Here is a 12,453-nt window from a genome sequence, read left to right as displayed (position 1 = left end):
GTGTGTACTTGGCTTGATGGTGTGATGGGCAGTGGCACACTAAGGACAGTGAAGTTGGAGGTGATAAGAGATCCACTAACTAATGCAACCTTAAACCCCTTTCACACGTGCACCTCCGCTAAGCGAAATCCGCTTGCTCAGCGGGGATTTCTCTTCTAATCCCCGCTGAGCAGGTGGAGGACAGCTCTTGTCCACTCCACTATGCAGAGCGAGCGAACATGGAAACAGTCCTGCTCTCCTCTATGGGGCAATCAGATGGAAATGGACTGCCTGTCCATTTCAATCCGATACCATCTGATTCGATCCGATGGACGGATGGATAGTAGGACCACCATCCGTCAGTTTTTGGACGACAGGATCAGATGGTGGCAGTTGTCATTGGACAACTACCACTCCATAGAGGAGACTGGAGGGTCTGTTTAGACAGCCTGTGCGAAAAGGGCCTTCGGGTGTGTGGCATGTCAGGGAGAGGATAAAAAATGAATTTCAAATGTGAAAAAAAAAAAAAAAAAACAGTTTCCATCTTTGTGGGGTTGTAAATGGAACTGAGGCTGTTCCGACCAGCTGCCCCACACTCCCTGTCCACTCACCGGTAAGGTCAGGGCGCCAGATCAAGCCCTCGACCTCTTCTCCGAGCAGTGAGAACAGGCAGTGGAAACCCTTAGCGCTGCCAGGGACTGCTTGTTGCAGCCCCGGTCAACGCAAGAGGGCGACAGTTCTCCGATGGAAGTGTCACCCTACAGCAGGCCGCAAAGCCGCTGCCTAAATAACCGGCCGGCGCAGCATCTAAGCGAGTGTAGCCCAGGCCGCCAATTTTAGTCGGCAATATGAGCTGGCACCTGGGGTTCGTCGAGCCCTGATAAAAAATATTATCTAAAGGATTCAGAAATAAAAAGGCCTTAAAAAAGAAAGAAAAAACTGGATTTTTTACTTGAATGTAATAGATCGGCGCTTGATAAAGTCACGACATTTGTGACGCCAAGCTTTGGGGAGGAGCCGGATGACGTCAGGAAACCGGAAGTCTGTATTCCTGAAGCTGGACACCTTCTGGAGGCCCTGCTGGTCTTCTATTTACACAGCACATCGTGATTTGTAATGTAAGTTGCTTGTTTTAATAAAACTTTTATCGTATTATACTAAATTATTGAGCCCCACTTTTTTCTTTCCATGAGCTGCTGTGAAGGATTAATATACAAGGAATGTATTTCATGGTGGCTATTATCCCTACTTTGAGTCTAATCACCATCAATGAGGAGGATCTCGTTCATATTCCTGTTTTGGATTAATCTGAATGCGATTATTTATCCTCAGTGAGGTGAGCGGCCACTGCACCCTTAGGTGGCTTGCTATTTGCTGGTCTTTGGGAACCTTCCTGTCACACGGGAAACACCTTTTTACCTTTTCCATTTGTGATGATTGTCACGGATTTTGTTGGACTTCATTGTCACTGTTAATTTATATTTTTACTATTTTTGGTTTCTTATTGGAACCCTTTGGACTATCTTGTTTCACACCGAGTGCATTGTGTGTTTTTTATTGAAGATTACACATATACTTATACATTGTTTCACTTATGAATTCCATTTTACATATATTTTATATTTATTTATGCACGATTGAGTGGTTTTTGGACTTATTATACCTGTGTATGTATGCGATTTTGACCACATTTACTATTTATTAGATATCTGCGATTTTAGCGCCAATTTAGATTACATTCAATTATTTCCTCGTATGCAGTAACACTACTAGAAATTGGCTGCTATTTTGTGTTTTACTGGGATTTAGATCTTAATATATTCCTATTTTGGTTATCCCATTGGTTTATTCGACTACCTATGGATTTTCGACTTACCGTAAAACCCTTTTCTCTTAAGTTCATTGACAGACCCAGCTCCATATTTTTCTTGACCATTGGGTTATACTGCCTCTATAGGAGTAGGACACTAGGCAGGAAAAATCTTTACCACGCCTATGGGGCAGTCCCTTCAGGCATACAACCACTCACTCTGCTATAGGATTCAGTTTTGTTGCAAGCAGGGTTTAGAAGAAAAAAACCCCATCCCACTCAGAAATAGAGGGGCGGGTGCTACGTCTGTCAATGAACTTCAGAGAAAAGTATTTTACGGTAAGTCAAAAATCCAGTTCTCTCTATGGTTCATTGACAGACGCAGCTCCATATTCTTCTTGACCATTGGGACGTCCCAAAGCAGAATTTGCATGAGGGATGGGAAAACAACGCAGAAAAGAACATAATTCCCTAAAGGCTAAACGTAGCCAACCAGTGAACATAAAGCTCAACCAGAAACAACTGGAGCTCACCTAGAAAACCTACATCCTCAAAAGAGAATATTTTCTCTTTTAAACAGCAGCCTACAAAACTTTGTGGCCAAAAGAAGCATCAGAGGATGCCAACAAATCTAGTTTGTAGAATTTTGTGAACGTGAGTACAGACGACCAAGTTGCCGCCTTGCAAACTTAAATTACTGATGCCTGATGGCGAAAAGCCCAAGAGGCACTCAGTGTAGAGCTGCACGATTCTGGCCAAAATGAGAATCACGATTTTTTAGCTTGGAATAAAGATCACGATTCTCTCACGATTCTCTGTGTAAAAAAAAAAAAATTGGGATAACTTTACTGTTACGTTTTTTTTTTATTCATTAAAGTCTATTAATTGCGTTTGAAAGACTGCTGCGCAAATACAGTGTGACATAAAATATTACAACAATCGCCATTTTATTCTGTAGGGTCTCTGCTAAAAAAATATATACAATGTTTGGGGGTTCCAAGTACTTTTCTAGCAAAAAAAAATGATTTTAACTTGCAAGCAACAAGTGTCAGGAAAAGGTCTAGTCTTTAAGAGGTTAAACTTCCTTTCTCCCTGGCAGAGGGAAGGAAAAGATACAATGTAATCATTTTGTTTATAGTTACTGGGAGATGCTGATAGGTATTTGCCAGGAGGCTTTTTTTTTCCACAGCTGTTCTCTCTGCAGCTATGCAAAGAATCGAGCATATGTCAGGTTTAGATCGGCAGAGGGGGTGAATCGAGATCGCGATTAATCGTGCAGCTCTAACTCAGTGCCCTAGTAGAATGCACCTTCACAGGGAAAGGCGGAACCTGACCCTTCAGTGAATAAGCCTGTACCACCGCCTGCCTGATCCATCTGGATATGGTCGTGGCAGACACAGCCAATCCCTTTCGAGGTCCTTCCGTGTTGAAAAAAAGTTTGATTTCCTGAAAAAAAAAAAAAAAAAATGTATTAGCCGCCAGGTAAACCCTAATTGCCCGAGCCACATCCAAAGAATGCAAGGCAATTTCCTTTGGATGCTTGGGCTTAGGACAGAGGGAAGGCAGCACAATGTCTTCATTCAAATGGAAATCAGAAACCATCTTAGGAAGAAACGACTGATTAGGTTGAAGTACCACCTTATCTCTGTGGACCACCAGATAAGATGAACGGCAGGATAGAGCCGCCAATTCAGATACTCTGTGAGCAGAGGTAATAGCCACCAAAAAGGCTACCTTCTGTGACCGTGTAAGCAGAGGAATCACCCTAATGGTCTCAAAGGGAATTTTTTGAAGAACAGACAGTGCCAAGTTAAGATCCCACGGAGGTAACGGGGATCGTCTCGGAGAAGCCATATGGTGAACCCCTTGAACAAAAGTCAGAATCAAAGCATGCTGGGTGCTTAAGGGTGCTGAAAAAACACAGCCAAAAGCAAACACTTAGCGTTTTATAGTACCCAAGGCCAACCACTGTTCAACCCCTCTTTGGAGAAAGGTCAAAATCCTAGCCACCGAAAAAAGCGAGGATGCACCTTCAGCGTTTTACACTATGGGATGTACGATTTCCACGTATGAGGATAGATCATCCTGGAGGTAGATTTTCTAGCCTTCAACAGTGTAGGAATCTGAGTCAGAAAGACCGCTGTCCTTCAATACCTGGCTTTTAACCGCCATGCCGTTAAAGCCAGTGACCGCAAAGCAGGGTGGAAGATCGGCCCTGAAACAGCAGATCTTCCCTGAGAGGAAGTCTCCAAGAAGCATCGTTGAACAACCTTACCAGAGCTGCATACCAAGACCGGCGAGGCCAGTGTGGGGCCACGAGAGTGATCAGAATCCACTCCACTGCTATTCTGCCCAGAAGCCTCAGCAGGAGTTTGAGCGAAGGGAACACATAGATCAGCCGATACTGACCCCAAGGAGCCACCAGTGCGTCTGTGGTGTCGGCCAGAGGATACCGAGACCTGGCCACAAACCTCTGAACTTTTCTGTTGAGACGAGATGCAAACAGATCCACCTCCGGAGTCCCCCACCGGGCACACAGGAGATGAAACACCTCCGGATAAAAGGGACCATTCCCCTTGATCCAACACCTGACGACTCAGGTAATCCGCCTGCCAATTCTCCACACCCAGGATTTGGACTGCGGAAAGAGGCAGAACATTGTGTTCCGCCCACATCAGAATCTCGGCCACCTTCTTGGCCGCCATTGCACTCCTGGTGCCCCCTTGGTGATTGATGTAAGCCACCGCCGTGGCATTGGTGGCATCGTCTGACTGAACCCGAACCAGAGAGCTGCGTAGCCGACTCGTCCAGTGAAGCAGGCAGAGCTTGATAGCTCTCAGCTCCAGAATATTGATCGGCAAGGAAGACTCTTCCCTGGGCACAGAGCTTCCCCAGCACTCCATGCCAGCCTGAAAGGCGTCCATGGTTACCATCGTCCAAAACACAGACAGGAAGGACTTGCCTTGGCACAGAACAGGTGACTGGAGCCACCAAGCGAGCCGACTTCGTGAGATGGCTCAACCGAATCTTTAGGTCCAAGCACCGAGGATCTCTGTTCCATTTTGCCAGAATCTTACTGCAACTATCTCATGTGAGACTGACAAAAATGGGACTGCTTCGAAGGTCGAGACCATCAGACCCAGGGCCCTCATATGCAAGCCCGCAATGAGGACTGATCGGTCTCCATCAGCAACCGGACCACTCTTTGCAACTTCTGAAGCTTGTGCAAGGGAAGAAATACCCTCGCCAGAGCAGAGTGGAAGATTAGTCCCAGATAGGTGACCCGCACGGACGGTGTCAGGTGTCCGAATGGTGATGGAGACGTTGTCCAGCAGATCCGAATCAGAGACTGCTCGCAACAGGAGGAGATCGTCAAGATATCCCACAATAGAGATACCTGGTTGACGTAACAAGGCAGGCACAGGGGCTAGGACCTTGGTAAAACTCTGGGAGCCAAGGCGAGACCAAAGGGTAATGCCACAAATTGAAAGTGCTCCTCTGCCACCGCAAAGCGGAGGAATCGATGGTGTCCCTTAAATATGGGGACATGGAGATACGCACCTTTGAGATCAATGGAAGCAAGAAAATCCCCCTGATTCAAAGATGCCACCACTGACCGAATGCACTCCATTCCAAACGTCTGCACCCACACAAAGCGGTTCAGAGCCTTGAGGTCCAGGATTGGACGCTTTTTGCCCTCCTTTCTGGGCACCGTGAACAGATTTGAATGGAAACCTTGAGAGCGTTCCCGCAGAGGAACCAGCACAATCACCCCTTGAGCCAGGAGATCTCGCACAGCCTCCTGCAGATCCTTCAAACTCTCCGGAGACAGGTGCGGATTCGACTTTAAGAACCTGTCCCTTGGCCGGGACCAAAATTCGATCATGTACCCGGAGCAAATCAGTTTGCGAACCCAATCGTCCTGAATGAAGGAAGTCCAGGGTTCCTGAAAGAAGTGCAGACGTCCCACCCCTGAGATGGGTGAGGGCGCCCCTTCAAGCTGAAGAGGACTTGTCTGCAGCACCGGACTGACTGGCCTTGGGCTTGCCCCAAGGCTTCTTATTTACTCCAGAAGTTCTGAACGGCTTACCTTTTTCTTGCGCCCCGGAAGCACAAAAAAACTGTCTATGAGCAGAAGAGGAGGGAACCCGCTTCGTACGGGGTGTCTTAGCCTTGGACGATTGAGGAAGAAGAGTACTCATCCCGCCATTCAGGCCTTTTATTAACTCGTCCAATGAGTCACCAAAAAAACATTCTCCCAGAAAGGGGAGATCAGCCAGGGCTTTCTTAGAAGCTAGGTCAGCCGACCAGCTTTTCAACCAAACCATGCATCTTAAAACAATGGGGAGCCCCATCCATAGATGCATCACACAAGAACACCAGACTTTGGATCCACTGGTCAACAGTTCAAGCTGTTCTGGAGGAAAACAGGAAACAGGATGGTCCACCTTAGGCGGCACCGTTCAACGGTTGGAGACCTTTTCAGCAAAAGGGTTCCGGCGTTTAAAGCGTTTTGGCACCACTAACACGTGCTTAACGCGCCACCATTGGTCATTCACAATATCGTGAAAAGTGTCGAGACAAGGGAAAACCCTGTCAGCTTTTGGAGACTTCTGAGAGCCAAAAACCACCCGCGTCCCTGCCGGCATGGGCTCATCAGCCAATTTTAAAGTATCCCGTACTGAAATAATCAGGGCTTCCTCCAATATGCGTTCCGGCGCTGAAGCTGAAGACGACAGGTCCTCTTCACCATCTGACTGCGAGCTCTCAGGTGGGGGGGCGTCCGGGGCGAACCCATCAGCCTCTGAATCAGAGGACATCTCCATAGATGGAGAAGGCAGCGGCCGTTTTTTCAGCTATCAACCTTTTTCATGACTAAATCAACTTTAGTCGCAAAGGCTTCCCAGGGCTACTGAAATCGCGGCCAGCGACTGCAATCCGGACTGTCCAGGAGTCGCACAGAATGGGTCTGAGGGTGATTGCTTAGATTGGGACTCCATATGGCAATTTTCAAAGAACGGAGTACTGTCGCTTTAAGAGCGCCGATTCGCAGTATCCACCACCGATCACAGTGGTCTGAAGGGAACCCCTTTAAACAAAACTGACAGCAGAAAGTGCAGGAATATGCTTGCAGGGACCCCGTAGTACTGTACCACCTCAGACAAACTGCCCTCCTTATTCTTCCAGCAGCATGGAGAGAAAGACAGGAAGTGACCTCGGCCAGTAGCAGGAAACAAATGGACAGGAAGTGATGTCGTCTGAGGAAGGTCACACTACTCAGCATAGCACAAGGGCTACACAAAGATGGATGCCCATACATATCCATAGGAAGCTACAGGAAAAAGGACTGCCCCATACAAGTTTATGGGGAAAAATTCACATTGCCCACACTTAAGATGGTGGCGCCCATGGCGAACCATTCGGCTAGGGACCGACACATGAAGGCCTCAGGAACCACAATAGAAACCAGCAAGCCTAAGGTACTATGTCACACCCCCCCCCCCCCACCAGGGCGCCAGGCGCTCTAGACACAGCCACTGCAGGGACAGGGAAGGAAGGAGGTTATGACACACAGACCGGGCCCCAGGCAGGCCAGGGGGATTTTTTTGGGAGGCACAAATCCCATTATCCCCAGGAGAGGGCCCACATCCCCCAAAGGCCACCAAGGGGGGCACATTTACTCACCATACCATGCCACCATACCATGGACCGGGTAGGCTCCGCTCCGGGCAGACTGCCTCCCACCTGAGTGGGAGGTGCAGCCAGCCGAGGGGTACGCTGCGACTCAGGGCGTTCCAGGTCGTTGCGTCCCGGCTTGCAGGTTCGCCCCCATCCGGAAAAGGGGCATTGTCGTGGCTAGGCCTAGGTCAGGACTATAACCTGCTCATGCTCGTAGGCCAGACTGGGGGGGAACCATAAGGATCTAGATTATCCAGTGCGAAGACCCCCCCCCCGGCATCGTTGCTTGTAGATCACCAGGAAAATTCTTCCCTGAACACTAGCTAGCAAGTGAGTAAAGAGAAATAAAAAGAAAATATTCTGAAAAGAATAAGAAAAAAAAAAAAAAGTCCCAGCAGGAAACCTAGGTCCTACTCCTTCTCTAGGCAGAAAGACGGATGTGCTGGGCTGTGGCAGTGGGGGTTATGCCTGGAGGCACAGCCCCGTGGGCGTGTACATGTTAAAAGTTTTGTACTAAAGTACTGCCTAGACTACTCCTGCAGGTGGCAGCATAACTCACTCAGCACATGGAGATGAGGCTGCGTCTGTCGATGAACAATAGAGAAAAAATATCTATAGCAAAGAGGGTGTTCTACACCAGCTGAGGATGGCCCATGTGCATAGCCAAGTGTTTTTTGTCCTGCCAAGTCAAACTCCTGCAGAAGGTGATATAACCCTGTAGTTGTGATTTATGGAGGGCTGTGTCGGTCAATGAATAAAAGAGAAAGCAATATTCACTTATATGGTTAGGTAAAATGACTAATAAATGCAGTGCATATACTTACTGAAATGAAGGTGGACGAGAATCTCCAATTCCTCCTGTCCTTTCAATTGGTGGAGGCAAATCAGACTGATTATCGGCACAGACGGAGCCAGCATCTGATTGCGAGCCTTCAGCAGATACAAGCTGTTAAGACAAACCAAATTTCAGAAAACATGAATGGTTGCATTTTCTAAAACATGAATTTCAGATTAATTGCAAATCCAATCATCCTTCCATAGCCACTACATTACTAATGTTTTTGCTACCACCATGTGGTGAAACCAGGAAATGTGTTTTGCATTTCTGAGCCTGAGCATACTATTATTACGGTATTTCAACAAGAAAGCCTTCTCTGGTGAGAGCAAGGAGAACATCAAATTTCAAAAAGGCATTTTTAAAATGACTACAACCCCAATTCCAAAAAAAAAAAAAAAAAATGAGGACAAAATGCAATGATCTGCAAATCTCAAACCCATATTTTATTTACAAAAAATGAAGAACACATCAAATGTTTAAAACGGAGAAAATGTACCATATTAGGGAAAAAAAATGATTTAAGAACTTACCGTAAAATCTTTTTCTCAGAAGTTCGACAGACGCAGCTCCATCTTCTTTAGACTACCGGGTTATGCTCTTCAAATCAGGAATAGGCACTAGGCAGAAAAAAGTTAAACCACGCCTATGGGGCTGTCGCTGCAGGCATTACCCCGCACACTCTGCTATCAGCAAATAGTTAAGTTGCAAGCATTATTTAGAATACAAAAATAACCCTACTTACTCAGAAGTAGAGGGGAGGGTGCTGCGTCTGTCGAACTTCAGAAAAAAGGATTTTACGTTAAATTCTTACAAAAATCCAGTTTTCTCTATCATTCATTGACAGAAGCAGCTCCATCTTCAATACTAGTAGGGATGTCCCGAAGCAGTATAATTATAAGGGGTGGGAAGACAATGCAAGAAGACGTAAATCCCCAAAGGCTAAACCCAGCTAATCAGGTAACATGGAGCTCAACCAGGAGTAACTGGAGCTCACCATGAAAAAACAAACATACACCCTCAAAGAGAAACAAAAAAGATTCTCTTTAACCACTTTACCACCGGAGGATTTTGCGGTCTTACGTCCAGGCCACTTTTTGCGATTCAGCGCTGTGCGACTTTAACTGACAATTGCGCGGTCGTGCGACGCCGTACCCAAACGAAATTTATGTCCTTTTTTCCCCACAAATAGAGCTTTCTTTTGGTCACCTGTGCGATTTTTACTTTTTGCGCTATAAACAAAAATAGCGTTTATTTTGAAAAAATAATATTTGTAACATTGTTTTATATGAAATTCCTCCCAAAAAATATGTAAAAATCTATTTTTTTTTTAATTTTTGGCCTATTTGTTTTCTGCTACCTATGTTTGGTAAAAAAAAAAAAAAAAAAATCACAATAAGCGTATTTTGATTGGTTTGCGCAAAAGTTATTGTGTTTACTAACTAAGGGAACGATTTCTGTCATTTTTGGTGTTTTTTTTTTTTAACGAGTAATGGCGGCGATTTGCGATTTTTTTTGCGGGACTGCGACATTGCGGCGGACAGATCGGACCCTTGACTAACATTTTTGACACTTTTGGGGGTACCAGTGACATTACTGCAGTAATCAGTGCTATACATATGCACTGTTACTGTAAAAATGACACTGGCAGGGAAGGGGTTAATTTTATTGGAGAGAGAGGGGTTAATGTATGCCTGGTGCTTACTAACGTGTGTGGGAGGAGGTGACTGAGTGAGCCAGGGACAGATCGGATGTTCAGCTATGCTGAACACTCCGATCTGTCACTCCCTGTCACTTAGGAGATCCACCCGCTCTGTTTACACAGGCGGGCGGATCTCCAAACTAGATTCCCCAACGATCGGGGAAGAGCGGCGGCGATCGCCGCCGCTCCTCCCCTGGCCCGACTCCCGCTGTGAATGAAAACAGCGGGAGCACGCCTCGGGCGGCGCGCGAGCGCAGCCTACAGGGGGAGGAGTCCAGCAACGTAGGTCTACGTCGCTGGACGATAACGAGCCACTGTGCCGCAGTAGCAGCACAGTGGCCAGAGCTAAAGTGGTTAAACAGCAGCCTGCAAAACCTTGCGGCCAAAGAAAGCTTCTACAGATGCCAACACATCTATTTTGTAGAATTTTGTGAATGTATGCACAGACGACCAATTTGCCGCCTTACAAACTTGCAGCACTGGCGCCTGATGGCGAAAAGCCCAAGAGGCACTCAGAGCTCTAGAAGAATGCACCTGCGCTGGGAAAGGAGGAACCTGACCCTTCGGTGAATAAGCCTGAAAACTACTGTCTGCCTGATCCATCTGGACATGGTCACAGCAGACGCAGTCAATCCTTTACGAGGTCCTTCGGTAAGAACAAAAAGAGCGTCTGATTTTCTTAAAGACTCAGTGGCCTCCAAGTAAAACCTGATCGCCTGCACCACAGCCAAAGAATGCAATGCCATTTTCTTGGAATGCTTTGGCTTAGGACAAAGTGAAGGCAGCACAATGTCTTTATTCAAATAAAAATCAGAAACCACCTAAGGAAGAAATTACTGATTAGGTCAGAGTAGCACTTTATCTCTGTGGACCACCAGATAAGTTGAGCGGCAGGAAGAAGCTCCCAATTCAGATACTCGGCTGGCAGAAGTAATAGCCACCAAAACGGCAACCTTCCGAGACAAGGCAAGCAAAGGAATCTCCCCAAATTTCTCATTTGAGTCAGGTAATCCACCTGCCAGTTCTCCACACCTAGGATGTGCACAGCAGAGAGGGCTAGAGCAAACGTTTCCGCCCAATCCATGATCTCCGCCACCTCCCGGGCCACCAAGACACTCTTGGTGCCCCCATGATGATTGATGTAAGTTACGGCCTTGGCATTGTCTGATTGAATCCGGACCAGACAATCTTGCAGAAAATTTGTCCAGTGGCTCAGGCAAAGCTTCATCGCTCTGAGCTCCAAAATATTTTAATCAGAAGTTTTGGACACCTGGGCGCAGAACCTCCCCAGCACTCCTCGCAGCCTGACAGGCTGGCGTCCGTGGTTACCACCGTCCAATACAATGGAAGGAAGTACTTTCCCTGGCGTAGTGCTAACGAGTGAAGCCACCATAGAAGAGCAATATTTGGGTTGTGACAACCGAATCAAAGTGTCCTAGGACTTTGGATCTTTGTTCCATTTGACGAAAATCTCCCCTTGTGAGGGTCTTGCGTGGAACTGAGCAAACGGAACCGCCTAGAAGGTTGACACCATCAAACCTAATCCACGCATGCAAGTCCGCAGAGAGGACAGATTGCTTGCCAACAGCAAATGAATCACCCCCTGAAATTTAGGCAGATTGTCCAGAGAATTAAAGACCCTCGCCAAAGCAGAACCCAGAGTCAGGCCCAGATAATCCAGTCTTAATGAAGGTATCAGGGCAGATTTTTTTAAATTGATGTTCCAACCAAACTCTTGCAGAGTCTGTACAGTCATTGTCAAGTCGCCCTACAGGGCTGAATGAGAGTCCGCCCTCAATAGGAGATCGTCCAGGTATCCCAGTACAGAAATCCCTCGTTGGCACAGTAATGCCAACACCGGAGCCAGCACCTTGGTAAAGACCCTGGGGGCGGAGGCAAGAACAAAGTGTAACACTACAAATTGATAATGCTCCTCTCCTATAGCGAAGCGAAGAAAACATTGGTGTGCAGCATAGATCGGGACATGTAGATATGCGTCCTTGACATCTATAGAGGACAAAAAGTCTCCTTGGTGTAGAGACGCCACTACCGTTCTAATGGATTCTATTCAAAACTTTTGTACCTCAGTTCATCTTGATGTCCAGAATTGGACGTACTTTGCCTGCTTTTCAGGGCACAGTAAACAGGTTTGAATAGAAACCCTGAAAACGTTCCAAAGAGGGAACCGTCACAATCACCCCTTACTCCTGCGTGAAAAATAAGGGTTCAGTCTATTACGCAGTGACTCGCCCTTAGCGGATTCCATCAAGGACCCAAATAGGCGGTCCCCCATAAAAGGGAGATCTGTAGAGCCTTTTAAGAAGCCTGTTCCTCAGACAAGTTTTTTAGCCACACCAAGTGTGGTTACCTTTATTGCAATTAGAACAACAAAAGGGAAAAGGGAGTACCCTTGCCCCCTTTAGGTGATCTGCGGGTCTCGAGTGAACA

The 12,453-nt window shown here is 46.8% G+C and overlaps 1 protein-coding gene across 3 annotated transcripts in view; it reads right to left on the bottom strand.

Moving 5' to 3' along the window:
* DVL3 (dishevelled segment polarity protein 3) overlaps window positions 1-12,453 on the bottom strand; it is a 327,108-nt gene that overhangs the window by 170,582 nt on the left and 144,073 nt on the right. For all 3 annotated transcript variants that reach the window (XM_082249429.1, XM_082249427.1, XM_082249428.1), the window contains exon 3: window positions 8,293-8,414. In XM_082249429.1, the coding sequence (XP_082105555.1) occupies window positions 8,293-8,414 (122 nt within the window). The remainder of the gene's footprint in view (window positions 1-8,292; window positions 8,415-12,453) is intronic.

The sequence above is a fragment of the Pelophylax lessonae genome, assembly GCF_965119305.1.
Source record: "Pelophylax lessonae genome assembly, chromosome: 3".
NCBI lineage: Eukaryota > Metazoa > Chordata > Amphibia > Anura > Ranidae > Pelophylax > Pelophylax lessonae.
Note: the sequence above shows the minus strand (reverse complement) of the source record. Positions and strands in the feature narration are given on the sequence as shown.